This window comes from Limulus polyphemus, unplaced genomic scaffold (genome assembly GCF_000517525.1).
Source record: "Limulus polyphemus unplaced genomic scaffold, Limulus_polyphemus-2.1.2 Scaffold957, whole genome shotgun sequence".
NCBI lineage: Eukaryota > Metazoa > Arthropoda > Merostomata > Xiphosura > Limulidae > Limulus > Limulus polyphemus.
The window spans coordinates 101,007-122,969 of record NW_013666567.1 but is presented as its reverse complement, the minus strand read 5'-3'; the positions used below and the strand labels follow the sequence as shown (position 1 = coordinate 122,969).

The 21,963-nt window shown below is 33.0% G+C and overlaps 1 protein-coding gene across 3 annotated transcripts in view; it reads right to left on the bottom strand.

The window, feature by feature from the left end:
* LOC106461432 (AN1-type zinc finger protein 2A-like) overlaps positions 1-19,505 on the bottom strand; it is a 126,557-nt gene extending 107,052 nt beyond the window's left edge. Inside the window, exon 1 of one of the 3 annotated variants that reach the window (XM_022388394.1) lies at positions 19,350-19,505. In XM_022388394.1, the coding sequence (XP_022244102.1) occupies positions 19,350-19,377 (28 nt within the window). In that variant the 5' untranslated portion in view covers positions 19,378-19,505. Of the gene's footprint in view, positions 1-16,779; positions 16,796-19,349 lie in introns of those variants that run through there. The other 2 variants (XM_022388395.1, XM_022388396.1) reach the window with 2 other exon arrangements.
* Positions 19,506-21,963: the final 2,458 nt, after the last annotated feature.

Genomic DNA, 21,963 nt, shown 5'->3' with positions numbered 1-21,963 from the left:
CTCGACAGAAAAGAGAGTCAAGCAGGATTTGGAGGAGGGAGAAACGCTTCTATAGTAATGGTCACCCATGATGTCTAGTTCAGACCAATTATGTCTTGGCAATTGTTATGTTAACTGTATGGTAGGAGCCTAGTTGAAAGACTGAAAACCGCCAGTCAAGTTGAAGCCCGGATCCAGTGATTATGTTGTAGACCGTCTACAGCACTCTTAAAACTGGTGAGTAGACGACTACTTGGAGTGTATGCGTATCCACATTTGCGCTTGATACTCTATTAGGGAACATAAGTTATGTTGAATATCAAACATTCAAGGTTCTAACTTAGTGGCTATAAGGCAGCAGTTCAAGCTTAGGGCGGTCGACTAGAGATTATTATAGCTCTGCATTTGTTATGGAAACAAAGAATACAAGAAACTTTGATAATTTCGTTTACAGATTTTTAAAATAAGAAATAAAAGTTTCCAACTTATTGTTTCAAAATTTATAATTTTGCGTGTTTCTAACTGTTGTTAACTTTTGTGGTGTCAAACTATTGCTACTGCACGCACTACTGAATGGGTACCGCCCCATATTTGTTATTGGTTCATACATGAAGTGACAAATATCTGGGCGGAGCTTTTAACTTTCGAAGATTTGACATCACGTCACTGCTGGGAAGCTCCTAACAACTTTCTTTCTTGATATAAATAAAAATTTAAATTTAAAATGTTTAATTGCTTGTGATAACCACAGATTAAGAACAAACTTAGCACCTATTCCACAACTACAAAATTAAGAAGCACATCCATAGCGATTTCTTTATCTTTTAGTAACTTTGTAGGATAAATATTTGTTATTGATTTGTTTTTCTAATTAGACTAGCAACCGTATTTCAGTTTTTTTTTCTCTCGAAAGGTTCAAAGGAAATCGTAGTTACTTGTTTATTGAATTCTTAAACTAATTATTGTATGTTACTGAGGGAAGAGAACAAAACAGTGAATTAACTATATTTACACACTCACAAATTTACCTTAAGAATATCACATCATTATCAGTCCATGTTGTTGTTGTTTTTTACCAATTTAACAAACTTTGATGGCTCGATCCCAGAGGGCATGATAGGCACCAAGGTTAAACGAGAAGTGGATAAGTTATCTTTAATTCCTGAATAAAGCAAACTACCCATAAAGAAACAAAAAATTAATCCAGTAAGTAATCAATATAGCTAATTTATTACACCGGTATAAATAGTAATATGCATTGTTATCAAATAGCGCCGTTTTCCTTCAAGTAAACTGTAACTTGGAGAGTGCTCGAACTGTAATTTACAAGAATTTCATGAAGTTTGTGTGTGTGTGTGTCCGCTTGTTACTGGCGAACCGCTGAACCGATTGTCACCACACCTGCTATTTACCCCTATGTCACCCCCACCCCACGGGTCTCAGTCTTCTCAATGTGTTACATCATGAATTTAATTACCTCATTGATCAGTCATTCATTGGATCAAAATTAAGATTTATCAATAACCTTGCATAAGAAGAAGTTAAAACCAACTTTACTAATGGTTGACGGAAATAACATTCGACACAGGGAGAATCATAATGACTGTAGTTGTACAAACGCGTGTCATTAAAGGTACGCCAGTATTATTATCGAAACATTTGTTAGAAAGAGGACAAAATTGATATTAACTATGGGAATGATGTTCCCTCCCGTTCTTCCTCAGGTCAAATACTCTTGAAGAATTGTCATGAACTGAAACTAAATAAAGCAAAGAACTATTTTCGGTAGCATTTACAGTGACATTTGATTCTATTCATGTAAAATTTTAGACTATTTTTACAATTCTTTACTTTTTGGAGTATCATCCTTTAGATACTATGATATTTGACCTAAATGTGCAAAACCTGTCACATCTGTGATACTTGTGTAAGGCGTGGACCATTGATGGGTTCGCAATTTAGAGCCTTGGGTGCGTTATAACAATTACGGTCAACATCCTGCTATTTGACAAGCAAAATAAGCGCAAGCGTTAGCGGTGGGTGCTATTGTCTAGCTTGCCTTCCATCAAGTCTATCATTTCAAAATTAGGGACGGCTAGCACACATATTCCTTGTATAGCTTTATACGAACAAACAAAATGTGTCAATTATTTTTTTCCACATACTTAATTCATTTTCATAATAAACTATACGTCTGGATTTACTGGTAGGAGTTCTTCAGATACATAATAAACTACACCTCTGGATTTACTGGTAGGAGTTCTTCAGATACATAATAAACTACACCTCTGGATTTACTGGTAGGAGTTCTTCAGATACATAATAAACTACACCTCTGGATTTACTGGTAGGAGTTCTTCAGATACATAATAAACTATACCTCTGGATTTACTGGTAGGAGTTCTTCAGATACATAATAAACTATACCTCTGGATTTACTGGTAGGAGTTCTTCAGATACATAATAAACTATACCTCTGGATTTACTAGTAGGAGTTCTTCAGATACATAACAAACTATACGTCTGGATTTACTGGTAGGAGTTCTTCAGATAATTTCTTAAGAAGATTCACCATTCTCACTTCATCTCAAATATTTCGCTGTTTGTTAAAACCGGACTCTCAAAGATACATTATGACTTTCGTGATTGAAGTTTGTAAACTTTGTAATGAGGTTTTTATTAGAGATTGAAGCGCAGTCTTACATTTAGGGACCAACTTAGAAAATCGCATTTGTGACTGTTGTAACTTCACACAATTTGATTGTGCACAAGAAAGAAGTGGTCACTCATACGAAGGTTATAACGATAAAGCGCTTCCAAGTATGACATTTTAAGAGATAATTAGTATAAGTACAGCTGCAGAAGTGAATATATTAAAAGTATTAATTATATAATGACTTCTGACGAACCTTTAGTATAACTTTTACTTTTAGCCTTATTACTTTACAATGGTTAGATCAAGTATTATATCATTTTGTTATCTTTAATTCATTTGTTTCATGAACATTGGTTTTTGTTTGTACAATGAGAAAGTTAGTGCACCCAACCAATATGCATTTTACAAAATATCTGGCTGTAATAGTCATACTTCATAAGTTATACAGTGGGGTAGGCGTACAGAGTATCTTTGTCTCTCTCTTTGTTTAGTTATTTATTTGTTGTTAATCACAAAGATGCACAATGGGCTATATGTGTTGTGCCCACCACGGATACCTCAAAACACCGTTTAAGCGTTATAAGCCTTCAGACTTTCCGCTGAGCTACTGGGAGGAGGGAAGGGGAGTGACTCTTTCTCTCTCTAACAAAGCACTTTAAGAAATATACATCAACAACTATGGTTTAGAAAAGGAACTGATGTTTATGGGTTCCCAAACTAAGCTATGTCATTTTTATTGTTCCTTTCATTAATAATGTTATTATACTACTTAGTATATCGAATATAATTATGTTTATTTTAATTTAATTTGTCGTTAATTATTAAACTTGTGTTATAAAAAACTGATTTACATTGTTAGCTTAGAATATATACTTAAGACTAACCTAAGTCTCCTAAGTTGGTCGAACCTCGTGAGATGTTATTGGGTTTACGGCCGAAAATATCGTTGACAGTGAGGGTACCCACCTGATGAAACAATGAATTCAAATCTTTAAGATACGCAAGAAAATTATATTTAACTAACTATACTGATGTCCAGGTCCATTTTTAGTTTTTTTCTAAGTACATAGTTTACTCTAATCGAAAGTTAATAGGTTTCGCTATTTTTTGGAGTTGTTCTTCTCATAATTTTTGTTAGATATTTCTCGAAGGTGCTCTCGGTTAGTACTTTTGAAACCGAGTACTGATGAACAGAAACGTCGCACTTAGTAGAACACGTCCTTATTTTATCCCGAATAATAGAATAAAATTGATGCACTGGCCAAGTGTGAGAAAATGGATTTTGACCTGGGGATATTAAGTTACTTCCCTTTCTAAACGTAGTTATTATAATTATCTGATAAGTAAATTGAAGATATCGAATAGAAATTAATAGCGTTCTACTCCTGTAAGGACGACATTTGTAATGTCGCAACCAACTGAAAAACAAGGGTATATCGATACAAGGACTCCAATGAATTGACTTCACAACAGATAAACTCTTCATCACAAATATTTGAGAAGTAAAAATTAATACACAAAGTACTCGTTCACAACATCCGTCGTAGGTTAATAAACGAAAAACTTTTTACGAAAGAAAAATAGCTGGTTGGAGACAAAACATTTACTATGTATATTCGTAGCTGAAGAACGACTGTGAAAAGTTTAAATGAATTATTATTTTGTTCGCAGTGAACGATCACTTAAGAAGGTGTCAGGACTCAACTAGTGTATTTAAAGGATATGTTGAAACATCTTAGCTTAACATCTTAACAGTTGAAAATGTATTACTGTGTAACGTTTAGTATATTACGTGAGAATCACTTGTGTATGTTTGAAAGGGAGGGGGAATAAAGAAAAATATATTTTCGGATACTTGGGACTCACCTAGCTCATCACCAAACATACATGAAGATTTATAACGCTAAAAACCGAGTTTTGATACCCGTTGTCGGCACAGATAACCGTTATTATATAGTTTTGTGCTTAACTAAAAAGAAATACAAAACGAAATACCATTACATTATTATTGAAATATGTTTGAAATTCTGGAGATATCATACACATTTTGAAAATGAATATGTATAAAACAGCAGCTAAAAATAGGATATAAACGAAAATATCTGCACAAGTGTGGCCATTTCATTGAAGATAAAACGGCATTATCAAGATGTTCACTAGAGTTAACCCAGCGATATCCTGAAGATGACGGGTTAACTCTGGTGAAATGTTGACAACTTTGTATTTTCTCTTATATCTGGGTCTCACTAGTAGTTGTTTTATACGCTATTTTCTACTGAACCACAGTAGATAAACTATGGAAAAGCTTCAGAAAAGAATGGACTCTAATTAATCTAACAATTCTTTGATTGGGAGTTCGTGTGTAATCATTGAAAATATGCTCTCCAGTCACGTGATATTTTTTGAAGGAAAAGCGAAAGATTCGTATTTTAACTACATATATTTAAATATCAATTTCAAATTGTTCATCTAATTTCACTAAAAAGTATATTAAGAAAAAAGGCTTACTGAGAAGAATGTTGATATAATAATCATCAAAATGTGATAAATTTTGTACAATTCTGACATCTTAAAATTTCATCAATATACTTATAGTGACTTTCGAATTAAATTTAAATCACTTACAGTCCTTTAAGATAGAAATATTTTACATTATATAATATATATATATATATATATATGAGGATGTATTTAATATTAATTTATGAGCTTTATTATTCCCAATTTTGAAATGGTCCTCGCAAATCACAAAACGTCTGCCCACCATTATTGTTCATATTTAGGTTTAACGTTAGTAATACTATAATACGTGGGTTCTATGCTGGATAGGAAATCTTTATTTTTCAAATATTGCGTTTAATTCATAATTTAATATGTGCGAAAATAATATATTCGTAATACATTGCAGGTGCACATCTGAGACAAAAGCAAGGTTTTTAGTGGTTAATTCGTTTTAGGTGACATCAAAGAATAGTGTAAAACTCAGGTCAGCTTCGACGTGTCTTTATTTCACAATCCTTATAATCCCAATACCAGAGCCTTCGATATATATACTCAAAGGATGGAACATTTGTAATTAAGCACAAAGCTACACAATAGGCTATCTGTGCTCTACCCACCACGGGTATCGAAGCCCGGTTTCTAGCTTTGTAACTCCGAAGACATATCACTGTGCCACTGGGGGCTACTTGAAAGAACAACTATTTAAATATAAAGATAATTATTATTAATTCTTAAAAGTTGAAGAAAGGTAGGGTAGTTTCACTTAGTGAATATTCTAATGTAAATTACTGCCAGATAGTTGATGTATGACGTTGGTTGAACGTCATCAGCAGCTGAAGTTTCTGATATTCATTTGAGAAAAAGCATAAACAACTACAAAGTGTAAAACGGCAAGCTGTATTAATTTTATATTTCATCACCTGAACTTCATGTTGGTCCATTAAGTTGACAAAAATCGTGTTGAACTAATATCCCTAAAGGGCCGAGGTCACTGGATGGAGTGTATCATTTTATGATACGGAGAAATTACGAGTGAGCTACATTTCACGCATGAATTACAAGTTTATTGCTGCCTGGAGGTTAACACCACTTAGCGTCGGTGAACACTGACCGCCTTATGTTCACTACTAATTAAACAGCTGACAGCGTTAGGTACATGTGAATATTTCACAGAATGGAGTCGCTATTTTCAAAGTTTCTAGAGACCCTAGAAACTAAAGTGAGGGATGGTTTTTCAGCCTTGTTGATTTAACATGTTTCATGTGTATATAAGAGTCTGAAGTCCTGCCTGACAAAAGAAGCTGTCGGGTAGCGAGCCTTTCAGTTGATAACACGTTACACATATATAGCAGAAATGTTTCCAATATATTCTCTAGTCCTGTAAATAAAATGCAATGTGTTTAATCGAATTATTTCATAAACTAAAGACCACGAACAGGTAATTCATATAAATGACTAACGTATATTTCAACGATACTAAATCACCTGAAGAAACCAAAAGACTGATATCAAATGAACCTGAATCTAAAAATTGGTAATTCTTCACACAAGTCTTAAGTTATACCTGCCACAACCACCTGTTGACTCGAGGGTGAAAAACGCTAAAATTAAAAGTACGATTCCTGCGATGGCCACAGCGTTTAAACACAAAACAATTAACGGTAGATTTATTTGAAGCAACTAAATAGCTTAAGTTAAAAACAGCACTGTTACGGATGAAAGCAGATGTCTTACAACGCTAGAATCTGGGTTTCGATACCCGTGGTGGGCAGAGCACAGATAGCCCATTGTGTAGCTTTGTGCTTAATTACAAACAACATTGTCTAGTAAAAAACTGGTAGTGCATAGAATTATCGTGACTTTTACATGTGAAGGTTAATCTGACTTTTGTGGAACTATAAATTTATTATCTGTACACTGTTCAAAATTATGTCATAAGCATCATTTCATATGAGAATGAAAAGTAAGAATCACTTCTGATAATTATAATTCAAAGAAAAACTCGCGATTTGCTGTTAATTTGTACAGCCATAACAAAAGTACATAAATGAAGCATATTCGAAAGGCAGAAAATGATGACGAAATCAACATGTATTGTCATCGTATAACTGATATATACATTGCATCTCATTAATATAGGGCATTGAGCAGAGGGTAGGGTGGCCGGACTATGAATTCGAGGATTCACTGTTCGCGACCCGGAAGTGAGAAAAACGCTCCATGCGTAGGCTGTGGGTGCGCTATAAGAGTAACGGTCAAATTCCACTATTTGGTCAGACTAAGAATTGACAGTGAGTGCTGTTGACCAGCTGTCATCCCTTTTATATATTGGTTCAAAATTAGGGATGACCGTGTACAGATAGATAGCTCTTTAGGTAGCTTTAGAAGAAATTCTTAAACAAATCCATCAGTAAAGTTTCGAACACCTGTTTTTATTATTATCAGTATATAGATCTGTGTATAAAGACAGATACAAAGAAAACCTAGTCACAGAACATCTCAGGCAAACATCTGGTTTAATAAATTCTGTAAACACAAAATGTTTATTTCACTTCAGAGTTATTTTCCTGAAAAAGAAAACTGTGAAAGCAACCATATAAACACATCTGGACTGTAAACAATAGTGGAAATTTAGTACAACAGAAGAATACTCAATGTCGTGTGTGTCGATTACACGAGAAAAGGAGCCACGTGTAAGTTATTTCAATGTGACACTGAGAAAGGCCTCCAGTCCATCTGCCTTTCCTCCTCCTTACATTCTTTACTTTATTGCACACCAATTTGTTCTTTCTTAGCGGGAGAGAAACATCACCTTTACAGTATTGTTCATCCTACACCCAACAGACTCATGTGATGCACGTCTTCAATGTTTTATTAGCGTTAGCATCTCTTTATTCTGCGTAGTTGCACCAAAACAAACAACAGATATTTTATAATTTATTTGATATAATTTATATAATTATATCAAGAAATACCTCATGACATATATATACGAAGTATTTTTTATAGCTAAATCAGCCAATATCAAGAACAAATAAGAAATGAGTATTAATAGACTAGTGACGTATGAAAGAAAGTTCGATTCAATCGATAGCTTATTGTTGATTAGAGTACCTACTGATCAAAATAAATACATTTAGGGAAGGAAGAAAAGAGTATGATGAGGGCTAAGCTTTTCGACAAGTATTGTGATTATTAATGACTTGAGAGTGAAAAAACAAACAGTTAATGCACGTTTGTTAATATGTCTTTCACTTTATATAATTATTCCAGATTTGGTTACACTTTATTTGTGAAACTTGCATAGGTTGTTTTATATTCCTTCTCAAACATTTGATTATTCACCCAATATATATATTTGGCTTACTACTTAAAGAAGAAAACAAAATGTAGTTTTCTTTATCATCTTTTATATAGATTTATGTTCGTTTCTTATTAATAATCCTTTGATACATTTCTCCTCATCCTGTAATATTGCCCTTCAGTGGCACAGCGGCATATCTGCGGACTTGCAACACTAGGAACCGGGTTTCGCTACCCATTGCGTAGCTTTGTGCTTAACTAAAACAATCCTGCACATTTGATGGATGTATAATGTATCTCAGTTATCTTGCTTCATTCATGAAAGTAGGTCGCCTAAGTGTAAGACAAGCTCTAATAGAGATTAAAGGTATGAGACATTTTTACACCATGATCTACTACTGGTTCTTCCTACATTTTTTAATAAACAATAAACATTTGTCTCTAACATTTCTTCGCGTTCTTAAAACCAAAAAACAAGGGTATGTAATGCGATCGACAAATATAAACAATATTAAAAAAATAGCAAGTAATAGTAGGAGTACTAACTTGAAGTTAACGTTTCTCAAGTAACAGAAGAGCTGACGCATAACCTATGTCTCTTAAGATTTAACCCACAGCTTCAACTCTAAAATAAAGTGTGTTAGTCAATAATTCTAGATGAATTAATTTTTCAAGAGTTAAGTTTCTGAAGTAACTAAAAAATACTAATAATACAATGTAACTCATATTTTATGCTCTCAATAGCAATTCTGCTGAAAGTGCTGCCCTCAAATGGTAGACATTATAAACTATATTGACGACTGTTGAAAATGGCAGCTTACAGAGGAATAAGTTGGTTTACGGCTCCAAATTGTCAGAATGCTTATGCAACAATTTTTTTTCGATTTCTCAAAAATGAATAAATGTAAGCAGATCTAACTATTTAAAAGTCTTAGTTTTAGAAAGTAAAAAAAAAAAAAAAGAGTCCTGTTTTTCAAGAATTAAAAATATTCGGAGTGAATCAGATGTACAAAAACTAATAGAATGTGTAAAGTGCACTTTGAGGACAAAATGTTTATGAAGCCGGCTAAGAAAAACTTCTGTTGTTTGATATCCTAAGCCTTTGATATCATTACAAAGATGTTTCCGGTTCGTTATATTCCATTACCACCTAACAAAAAAGTGGTAATATTATTATGTCTTGTAAAGTTTAAACATTATTAGCGAAATTATCTTCTTTTTTTTCAGTTTTAACACAAATTGGCACAAAAAAACATGTTTGAAAATGTTATTCTTAAATAAATCCAGGTATGAAATAGCCTAGTTTAAGATGAATTGAATAAAGTGAACAATTAAAGATTTCTTTGATGTATAATTTGACTATTTTGTTCATTTGTTTCTTATCTATCCCCAAAAAATAGTTGTAATTATTTCAAAAACTATGCCAATATTAATATATTTGGAAAAATTGTGGAACAATTCAATAAAATTAAAGTAAATTAAATAAGTTAAATTATTTCAAATTTCTAATCATCAGTTTGAAATTAGTGGTAAATGCCGGGTTGTCCCGGTTTGGAAATCTGGCCACTCTAGAACTAAAACTTACGCATCTCAATTAACACTGGATTTACCGTTCCACAGTTCAAGCTTCCGAAGAAACTCTAGAGATACTGATCCACACCTTACGCGTCTCAAGTACAGTGGATTTACCGATCCAAACCTCAAGTGTCACAAAATATCATGAAAATAGCGATCCGAATATTACGTATTTCTATAATATTGTAAAACTATTGCTCCATTTCTTATACATTTCTCAAATAATTGTAGCAATACTGACGTACTTTTCAAATCCTAAAACCATTAATCTACTTCTATCATTTCTCCAGTCACACTAGAATTACTGATCAATACCTTAAACATTTCAAAATACCCTAGAATTACTTATACCTTGCGTGTTTCATTTAACCATGGAATTACTTATCATAACTTATGTCTGTAAAGAAATTCATGAAAATACCGATCCGAGATCTGACATGCCGAGATCAAGACTGACACTTGAGTAGTCAAGACCGAGACCTCATAATTTGATCTTGAGACCTGGTCTTAAGATTCTATTTCTGGCAGAGAGCAATTGTAAGATCGAGTTAAAGCCAAAGAGTAAATTTGTATTTCAATAGTGGGGGCGTTTCCTCAACACTGAAGTCGTTCAGTCAAAAAGAAACATCTCACTTTATTGATGCTAACGCTTTGTTAGGTAGGAAGTTGTGTTATTTCAAGAATAAAAAAAATCGGGTCACTGTTGATTGAAGATCGTTGTTATGAAGACGGTTCTACCATTTGCAAAAAAATTAAACTTGAGCTCGTACCTATTTATTCTATTACATTATTTACAGAATTTATGTAAAATAAAGAAATTACCATAATATAAAAATATATATTATAGTAGCTTTACATCAGTTTTAAAGATATCGTACAGAATCTTATGATCAATTGAAATATCATGGTTCGCGATCCGTTGCCGCAAAAATGCAATCCGCGATCTGATGCTATGGGTCTGTGTATAAAAGTGATGGTCAAAATCAATAATCTGATCACACAAGATTGATCCAAGAGTTGGCGGTGGGTTCTGTTGACTAGCCTCCTCTCTAGTTTATGAGTTCAACAGTAGGAACAACTATGCACAGAAAGTCCTTTGTGTTGCTTTGCACAAAATTCTGAAACAAACACAAACTTTAACAAATTTCTATAATTTCAACTAAATATATATTCTAAATTAGTTATGGAAGGGAGAAACTTATGACTGTTTCTGTTCTTGCTTTTTATGCTTACGTTGTTTTATTGGGACTTAATTCTATTCCTTGAGCAGAACATTAAAATACTAATTTAGTGATTATTGAATCAATCTATGCGTAGCATGTAATAAAATGATGAATTTTTCGCTGACTCAAATATTCACTTTTGTATTCCCTTGTTTATTCGTTTTAAAGAAAAGCTGTACAATGGGTTGTTTACGCTGTCCGTTACGAGGATCTAAATTTTAGCGTTGCAAGCTATCTAGGTTATCGCTGAGCCACCAGTGTCATTCTTATTCCCATAATGGTTATACTCAACTGGTTACTTTATAAACGAGCAATAAATAATAAATCTTATATATATATATATATATGTTGAATGATGCCAAGAGCTGCTTTTCATTCTGACATTTTGTGATATATTAGGTTTTCGGGCATTTCAAGTTGTATTTACATAGTTGTTTTGACATGGATGTAGTTTACGATTGTATATCACTCGAAACACTTGCTTCCACACGTAACTTCTGTCTTAGAGTTAAATACCAAGAATTCTTTCTCATTTCAAACTTCTGTTATCCATTACCTCGGTTGGCTTTAAATATGCTAATCATATACTCGACTATGATTTGGTATATTATATGAATTTTCCATAGTTTACATAACATTTTTGATCTGGATTAAGCTTGTTCATGTTCATGCTGACAGCAATAAACTGTTGTTTAAATTGTCTACCATTCAGTAACAAATAAACATCAAACTATTGACACTATGCTTCTTGTAATAAAACAGATCAAACGATAGTCAAACTAAATTTTGCAAACGAAAATAACTTAAAAAATAATCTACATTACAATGTGTACTATTAATTATTGAAGTTGTTAATTATTCTACTCTTACAGAATTAAAGAAAACAAAAACAATTATACTTTCACAAGTGTTTCATTTATTACGACCATAGTTTCGCAAGTAAAAGTATCATCAAGTACAGACTAAAATAGATTGTAAACAGATTTAACCAAAGAACCAGAAGTAGCCTTAACATTAACCCTGCTCTTATCTCATACTGAAAATAATTACTCTTGAAATTTTGCTTACGTACGCTGGTAATAAATCAATCAAAATCAAATTATTTATAAATAAATGTTTAACCATTAACACTTTCCAATTTTAATGATGAAAACGTAACAACGAAGTGCCACTTTTCTGTCTTTCTTCACCTCGTATTTTAGCATTTCTGTGTTAATAACATACATTGTATGAGAACCCTATGTTTTGTTCTAGTTGGAACAAGCTAATATGATGCGAACGAAATGTATGATTTCATGAACCAGATCACTCATACTTGGACATCTTCATTATAGCATAGAATGTATATATAGATTGAGAAAACAGTCTGTTGATCTACTTGTGAAACGTTTCGTTTATTGTTCTATTGTTCCTTATCCATCCATTTGTCAGTCGTTTCGTTTATTGTTCTATTGCTCTGTCCATCCATTTATCAAATGCTTCATTTAGTGTATTATTTCTGCCTGCCCATTCAGTTATCAGACATTTTGTTTTGTATATTACGCTGTTTGTTCATTCATCTTTTAGACTTTTTGTTCAGTATATTATTAAATCATTCTTTCAACTTGACTTCTGTCAAGATCCTGAATAGCTGTCATTCCATCGAATTGTGCACTTACTATATTTGCTTCAAAATTGAATATATGTTGTTGTTCATTTGTATTTTCGGTCTTCTTATGACTAAATCAAAATGTAAGGCAGCTTAATACGAATTCTCATTATTTTTGGTAAAATAATTGTAAAAGCATTTTTCTTGCATCAGTCTCCCACACAAAGGAGGCTGGGCATGATTAACGTGTTGGGTTGTCTTTCAAAAAGGCTTAGAGTATGGAGCTATAATATGTCGTTGAACACGATCCACATGTAGTCTACCATAAATAATACACGTAACAAAATAATAATAATAATAAAAATGTATTTTAAATACTGTAGCTAATAATATTGAAGAAAGTAACTTTAAAGAAAAATATCATGTTCTTACTCATAAAACATATACATCCAACTGTTTGCTCATAAGATCTACAAAGCTTATCAATACAAGAAACCTGAACATACATTTAAGTTTTCATGCATTTGTAATAGTGTACAGCCAGCATATATCACCAACAAAGATACAAAGTAAGCTAAAAACATAAGGAATATAAACATTAGCCGCCTAAACAGAGAGTTTGTTCCTGTGTAAAACGTTTATTTCATAACAGCCAATTTCTGCACAAAACTGTGTTCGATTGTATTTCTAGAATTATTCTCTAGTTTTACCTTTAAAATGTTGTGTTTACATATACCATTTAACGAGATATATTACTCATAGATCTAAGAAGACCGAACCTACTAATTTTGTATGAATACACAGTTTGATCAGTGCAGTTGGTCCGATTTTAGTCAAACTAGCTTTAAGCTTTGAAATTGTCTTTTGGAACAACACGGAACGATTTTAAACTAGAAGTCTGTTGTACCGTTTTAAAAAAAAATTATTCTTGTGAAGATTTCTTTATTACCTTGAAAGTCTATAGCTACAACAAACATTTTTTTTATATTTTATTCAAAATAAAACTTTTCTTTCTGATCAGCATAAAACTAATAAGGTAATATAGAATAAGGTGTTTAAACATTATAATTCGTAGAATATCTGAAATGTGCTTCAAAAGACACGTCAGTAGGGTTAATGCAAAACATTTCTTAATAAAACAGACTTACTATAGTTGTAAGCTGCGGGTCGCGGGTTCGAATTCCCGTTACACCAAACATGCTCGCCCTTTCAGCCGTGAGGACGTTATAATGTGACGTTCAATCTCACTATTCGTTGGTAAAAGAGTAGCCCAAGAGTTGCAGGTGGATGGTGATGATTAGCTGCCTTTCCTCTAGTCTTACACTGCTAAATTAGGGACGGCTAGCGCAGATAGCCCTCGTGTAGCTTTGCGTGAAATTCATAACAAACAAACAAACTATAGTTGTAATAAAACAAGCATTACATTGGAATCATTAATCGGTACAGTTTGATGTAAAAAGTATGATACAAATGCGTACACAACATGTCATAGCCAAATATTCCTATGTAGATATTACTTTCCATATTATTATATAAGAATTTTATATTTCGAAAGCTAGTTAGATGTAGACAATTTCATGTTCTGCTTTAGGCTGAAATGGCTGTGTTGAAAAAGTTAAGGAACTGTAGTGTTCGAAAGAGTACAATATTACTTTTTCCGTGACTGATAACTTTTATTTCTTCATACTAAAAAAAGGTATTGCTTTTGTTGTTGTTGAATTTCGCGCAAAGTTAATGAATGGCTGTCTGCGTTAGTCGTCCATAGGTAACTACTCAGCCACTCCTCCCCCACCAACTCTTGGGCTACTATTGTCAAACTGTAGTGGTATTTGACCTTCACTCTTTTAAAGAACCCATGGCCCCACTGCGGAGCGCTAATTTTTTTTTTTTTATTGGCGGTAAAGTGACGAGAACCACGGAACCTTAGATTTGCTAACTACAAAGATAGAAGCAAAAGAAATTACAATCCCAGAAAATGAAAACTTATAAAGTATTTGAGCTCCCCAGTGGCACAGTAGTATGTCTGCGAAATTACAACGCTAGGATCCGGGTTTCGATACCCATGGTGGGCAGAGCACAGATAGCCCATTGTGTAGCTTTGTGCTTAAACAAACATACAAAGTATTTGAACAACATCGCAACGCCATCTTTCCCAACTGAATATAAAAATAAAAGCAACTACCATCATTACGATATTTTTCGTGCTCATTTATAAAGTCTTTTCTGTCTTAAACAGAAAGGCACAAAACTTGCCAAGTGCCAGATTCCTCTCCAAATGTATCAGTTGAAAACCAAATCCAGAGAGCTTCAGGAAAATAAACCTGCTGTTGAAGTATGGAATGTTGTTTGTTGTTCAAAAGGTTAGAAAAATTCTTAGTGCATTGTGGAAAACCATTATAAAAAATTAACAAAAATACAGAGTTGTTCTAAATGGAAAACTCAACTTCTAGTTCGACTTGGGGAACATTCTCGTTCTTTCACCCGTGGGTTCGATGTAATGTGGTGGTCAATACCACTATTTGTTAGTAAACGAGTAGCCTAAACCGTAACGTGGCGGTGGGAGGTGTTCTAGTCTATTACTTCAGAATTAGTGACGGCTAGTGCAGACAGCCCTCGAGTAGCTTTGCGTGAAATTTATAAACAAACAAACAAACAACGTCCAGCGTTATCAGGAAAATGTTTCAAAATTAGAAAGGGTGTTATTTAATTTTATTTGTTAAGCATCAAAACTCGTATTTCTATCCTCAGAAATTACATTATCGGAAACAGGTTACAATCACGTGTATAATAAGCGATTATTTAATTATTTTGTATGATATATATATATATATATGTTGCATAAGGTGTCATTCAGATTGTTTCGCATTTTTTATATATACACTTCAAAGAAAAGGCAAATTTAGCTAGTACTTGACGTAAAAAATGTGTTATTAGATAATTAGATTCCACTATTTTTTTGTACACTGGGAATGGTCAAATGAAAATCACAGCTATTCCTTTTTAGATTGCAGGCTTTATTATATACAGGGTTGAGTATGTTATATTAAAATGATTTTGAACTTGCAAATTAGGAAGTCACGAGACATCCATAGCTAATATAAAGTCATGGTCAAACCGCATGTATTATAAGTACTTTTTTTACAGTGTTTGGCGTTATAATTAGTATGATGCCACTGAAAATTGATTGCTTTTGGGAAGGGAAAGTAAAGCTCTTTCTAACACAAACTATTCATACATTTAAATCATCTTTTCAAGACGGAAATATACCTTGTACTTAATGAAATTGGAAAATAAAGAAATGTGTACCAGCTTGGGGCACCAGGACCAACCAGAAAGAAATTTGCAATAAACCATGGTAAGCAAAATGCGACATCTTAAACAGGTGATGATCCAGAATATAAAGCTCAATGGAAAAATCCGACAATGTGTCATAGACAACAGTACACTACATAATCCAAAACGAGACCAGCAGGATAAGGGTTAACCAAAATAAGACCAACAGTCATACCACCCATTCAACCATCACAAACCTCAAGCAGCTGAAGAGTGAAATTGGTATTCATGATATTCCACTTATGTGCAATGAGATTGTTGAAATGAGAAATGGGAAATTGTCGACCTCGTATGCTAGATGAATTATGAAAAGCCTGCAGGGAGGGGTTGTATGTTTTGGGAGAAGTCATACCACGGAGCCTTTTACAAAGAAAAATACGATGCAGGACTATTGTCAAGATGTACGATTGTCAGATAGAGTATGACTGGACGTGATGACATGCATTGTAATGACGAGATCGAAGCTTCAAAACCGTTTTAATATACTGTACTCAACTCTCTGTATTCATAAATGGAATAGTTCACTTTTACAATTTCATAACTATATGACTAATTCAAATAAAACAGTAAGTCAGTTATTTGGTCAGAGAAATCCAATGAAGTTCATTATAATGTCTTACCTTCGTCTTCTGCGGAATCCAATAAATACATTGTTTTGATCTGATCCATATCAACATGAATCCACAAAGCGAGATATTAAACATGTTTTTAAAGAACTTGGAATGCTTGAATAAAAAAAACAACTTTTTCTAGAGTGGCAGATGTTTAATTTCATTTCTCGTTGGGAATAATATAAGATATTTATTGCTAGTAAAATTTTTATCTGCAGAAGAGCAGGTTAGTGGGCAATTTAATCATTCCTGTACGACGTCATATATTTAGGTAGCCACTTCACAATGGTCACGTAGTCTTTATTATTCTGTTATAATATTGGTTTATCAATTGCTTGGCCTAACTTAAAGTACATGAAATAAATTTTAAGGACTTGGTTTGCATATAATGTCAAGTAGATAAAGCAATCAACCTTCTCTCCAATTCAAATAACAACAAATGGAACATGTCCATGAATGAAAGCTTCCCGTTGTTACGACATATTTATTCTAGCCAATCAATTCTGACGTTTATGGATTTTCGTGAGAGAGGGGCTTGAATAACAAATCATATAAATCACTATGAATATGGAAGGAAGTGAAAGAAAGTAATCTGAACACTTAACCTTTTGTTTATAAATTCTGCCTAAAGTAGTACCACACCTGTAAAGTCCAAGTGAACAGGATATACTACATTGATAAATTGAAATTAGGTTCAACTTCCATTTTGTTTCACATACGTACAACTTACGCGTCATAAAAATAACATATATTTCACTTATCTTAATTTTCACATAAAAAGTTAGATCTTTTGCAAGTAAAATAGGTGAAATGCAACATAAGTACTTCTTAGATGATACTATGGCCTTTTTATTCCTATAGCTGTTGTATTGCGAAGAGGTAAAGTTAAATGTGTCCAATTCAGATATTGTAATCATGATCAGTCACAATTTAACCAGGGTAAAAATCTTGAATTTTTAATTTTTTTCCTAATAATTTTATGTTATCTGATGGATTTAAAGAAATGAACTATTTTAAATGTGTTAATTCGGAATCGGATATAGTGATTAGCATTATGGGCTCCAGCTTGAAATATTCAAAATTCGAAGCTGCGATATGCTGCTGAAAACGTTCTGTATTTTCAGCTAGCCGTCTATATGTTTAAGAGTAGTCATGTAGACAGTAGTCCTCCTTACTGGTTGTCTTTTCCCCTTTATTTAGCGGTTCTAGTCTAGGGATGGCTATGGCTGAATCTTAAGAATTTGACCTTGTCTAAGGGCCTTGGATGGTCAAGTTGTTAGCGTGCAGTCTGTGTGGATCGGAAAGTCAAGGGTCCGAGACATTAAGGTACTGCTTAATATTAATATCATGCTTAATATGTCCAGTTGTGTATAAGTTTTAAAAGTCCATCTCAAAATTCAATAAAGAATATACATGAAAGCGACAGGTGCTGCTGACTGGTTGCCCTTCTCTGACCAACAAGTCAGAATTAGTGAGATTATTCCTTAAGCTTGGAGTATCTAATCTTGTTGTTTAGTTCTATTGTTTATAAGAAACAAATCAAGCAATATTGTATCTTTTAAATAGATGTTATAACAAGTATTCATTTCTTGAGAACCAAAAGCTTAGTTTTTCTTTTTGTTGTTATTGTTTTGTAGTTCCCCATCATCAGGGTTAATGATAACGTTATATTTTTCATCAACAAAGAACTAATACGATATATTATTTATGCAACATTCACCACCATAAATTGTTAGATATGCTAATCCTAAATAATTAACATGATATGTTACTAAATTAAGGCCCCCAGTGGCACAGCGGTATGTCTGCGGACTTGAATGCTAGAATCCGGGTTTCGATACCCGTGGTGGGCAGAGCACAGATAGCCCATTGTGTAGCTTTGTGCTTAATTACAAACAAACAAACAAACTACTATATCAAGATCCCCTCTCGACTGTTAAATTTGAAGATGTTGACAGAAATTGTCAAGTACATTTTCTTTATCATTATAAAACCTTTACACCTAACGTTTTAACATATATGACATGTTTTGGCTGTAAGCCTACTTCTAGTGGCCCCCTAGTGGCACAGTGGTATGTATGCGGACTTATACTGCTAGAAACCGGGTTTAGTTACCCGTGGTGGGCAGAGCACAGATAGCCCTTTGTGTAGTTTTGTGCTTAATAATAAACAAACAAACAAACAAACAATACTTCTAGTGACAGTTTAACACGATATATCTTGAACACTTGGAGTTTTAGATTGTAGCATCACTGGTAAGATAATAACGTGATTAATTTAATTCGCTGTCGTTACGAAGGAGTGTTATTAGAACAACTGTTAACACTCTTTACACGATACTTTTGAATCATTAGCACCAAAGGTAAAACGTAGGTGGGAAGATGATTATATTTTATGAATTAATTTTTTTTTAGCTTTGTAAACCTTATATTTTACCATTCTCTAAATTACTCATAAGATGTGTTTTCTTCCCCAATATTATTTTCTGCGAAAAAGAAAACGTTTTATATGGATTCTACATTAAAATGGAAAACAAATATTAGTGTATTTTTAATATATGCCGTAATAATTTAGCTTACCTTTAACGTGCAATATGTAAAATACCATCTTACTCGGGTATATTCCATTTAGATATGTTCACTCAGAATTTTTTGCAGAAAAAAGGAAATACACATAAAAGTAACAGATTGGGAGATTATGCGCTCTAACTACATCACATTACAAAAGTCCATGTTTGGTAAACTGCTTCAAAATATGATCTATGCCTTATATATATATATGTGTGTGTGTGTGTGTGTACTCAGTATCTGCAATTTATTGCTTTAATAGTTGTCGTAAGAAGGAATAAAATGGTAAAATTGATACGTTGTTCGTTGTTTATTACTCGTATGGTAGTTGTTGAGCGCTGGTGTAATTTCAAGTGCAATATTCTGATAATATTACTTGCGTTAATTGTCACAAGCTTCAGTTGAAAACTCGTTAAATAGTAACAGTACTATCAGTTCGTGATAAACGGGCCAAATGCTGTACTCTCTTCCAAGCTAATTGGGAAAGTTAGCCATGATTGTAAACATAATTTCATGGTATCTTGTTTACCAACGTTACTTGCAGCACACCGCCAGACCTTACATTGTTTGTAGTCACCGCCTACAGATGGCGCCCGCTGTTATTGGAGGATCTAATTTGAGCCAGCTGTGAATAACCGAAATTTACAACCTCTTTTGTTTGTTTACACACCTTTAGATAGGATTTAATCATGCTAACAAAGGAGGTTCGACTACAAAGCCTTGGTTATCAGCTCATGTATTATCTAGGCCAGGTTGTAAAACTCCTAATCCTTTGAAAGCATGTACAAGGCAGTGCAGTCGAAAGCAAGCCACTACCAATAAATAGTAATGGTATGTTCAGTTAATGAACCGAATTATGACGTTTTTATCTCACATATTGTGAAACATTTGTATATTTAAGTATTGAAGATGAGTACAATCTTATGCGTCTGGTGTTGCTAATTCACTCACCGATATTTGTATTTTATATTGTTGTTCTTAGTGGAAAGTTACACAATGGGTTATCTGCACTTTATCTACTGCGAGAATCGAACCACGGATTTATGCGTTGTAAATCTGTAGACTTACTGATGACCTACCGGGTTTATGCACATGTAGGTTTTGATACTCATATCTAAAACAATTATAAAAACAATTCTTAAAGAATAACAAATGTTTTAACTGCCAATCGCACATAATCACGTCTTGCTAACGAGTGAACTCAAAATCTGTGGGAATTAAGGAGACAGAAGAACCCAATGAAACATATTTTATATATTTCAGACATTGAAGAGTAATGGTTGTCATGGTTTCTATGGTGTTGATGGTAAATAATTTAATGATCGATTTCCAATCTTCATTATATTTAATAACTTAAACATATGTTTTGTTTTTTAAGGGCACATTTGAACTCTGTAAGGAACTTCGAAACTAGGATGTTACCTAAAAACAGAATAGGTAATGATTATATTTCTTAATTTAACAAACCTTGTTTTAAGAAGAGTTTGCAGGATTAGGAATAAAAAGATATTACTCTGTGTAATTTTGAATCGTTTTGACAGATTTAGTTTTTGAAATGTTTAAAGAACTCTTCTACAATTAAACCAAGTTCACAATAAAAACAAGTTCTAAATCCTAGGGTTTCGATTAATCCCGAAACATTCGTCTTTACTACGAGTCATTAGAATTACTTAAAAGAGTGATATAAAGTATGGACCAGATATTGGTAGGAAATATAACTATAACTATACATCAACTTATAGAAGTTATTTTTTCTTATTTCTTTATCGATTGTTCTTAATGCTTGTTTGTCTGTTTTCTTCTGAATCAACAGTGTTTAACGTCAATGCCATAAAAATAATGTTCCATAGAAATGTTTTATGTAATTTTTAATACCAATTGAATAGAATAATATGTATGGTATAGTTGATAAAAATGTAAAAAATAATTGTTTTTTTTTATTATTAGATCAAGTTAGTTTAAGAATTACCAATATAGTTAGTTAAACATGCGAAACCACAATTATTTTATCGATGAGTTAGCACAATGAACTTTGTATTGTTTAACATTAATTAATACATTTTTTGCCACTGTCTGTTCAGAATGATTAAAAAATCGTGCATTATATGGCTATTATTTTTGTATTCCAGTAAACATCAAACTTCAATACAGAATAGTTTTAAATGAGTTATAAAACTACACCGTTTTCATAAAATTATGGACCACATTTAACTGAAGTTTAAGAAATGAATGAAATATTTTAATTATAAGTTATTTTAGAAAGAAAAATCAAATGTCTACAAAGAGTTTGTATAATCATACTGAAAACGAATTGTAAACTCATTAATAAGCATGTTAAGTTTGGAACACACAATTACAAGATTATTTATACAGAAGATCATTTACAATTGTAAGTGATTATTAAATTATACATACTAGTACTGGTGATCATATTTTCCCTGGCAATCATGCATTATCTGCTTCTCCTGCTTATATTCTTACCGGGGCGTTACCATGGGATTAAACTTCAGAGTAGCGGTGTCAATGTCTCCCATCACGCATCCTCTTGTGAGGCTTTCCATATATCACCTTGCCCCCCAGTGACACAGCGGTATGTCTGCGGACTTAAAACGCTAGAAACCGGGTT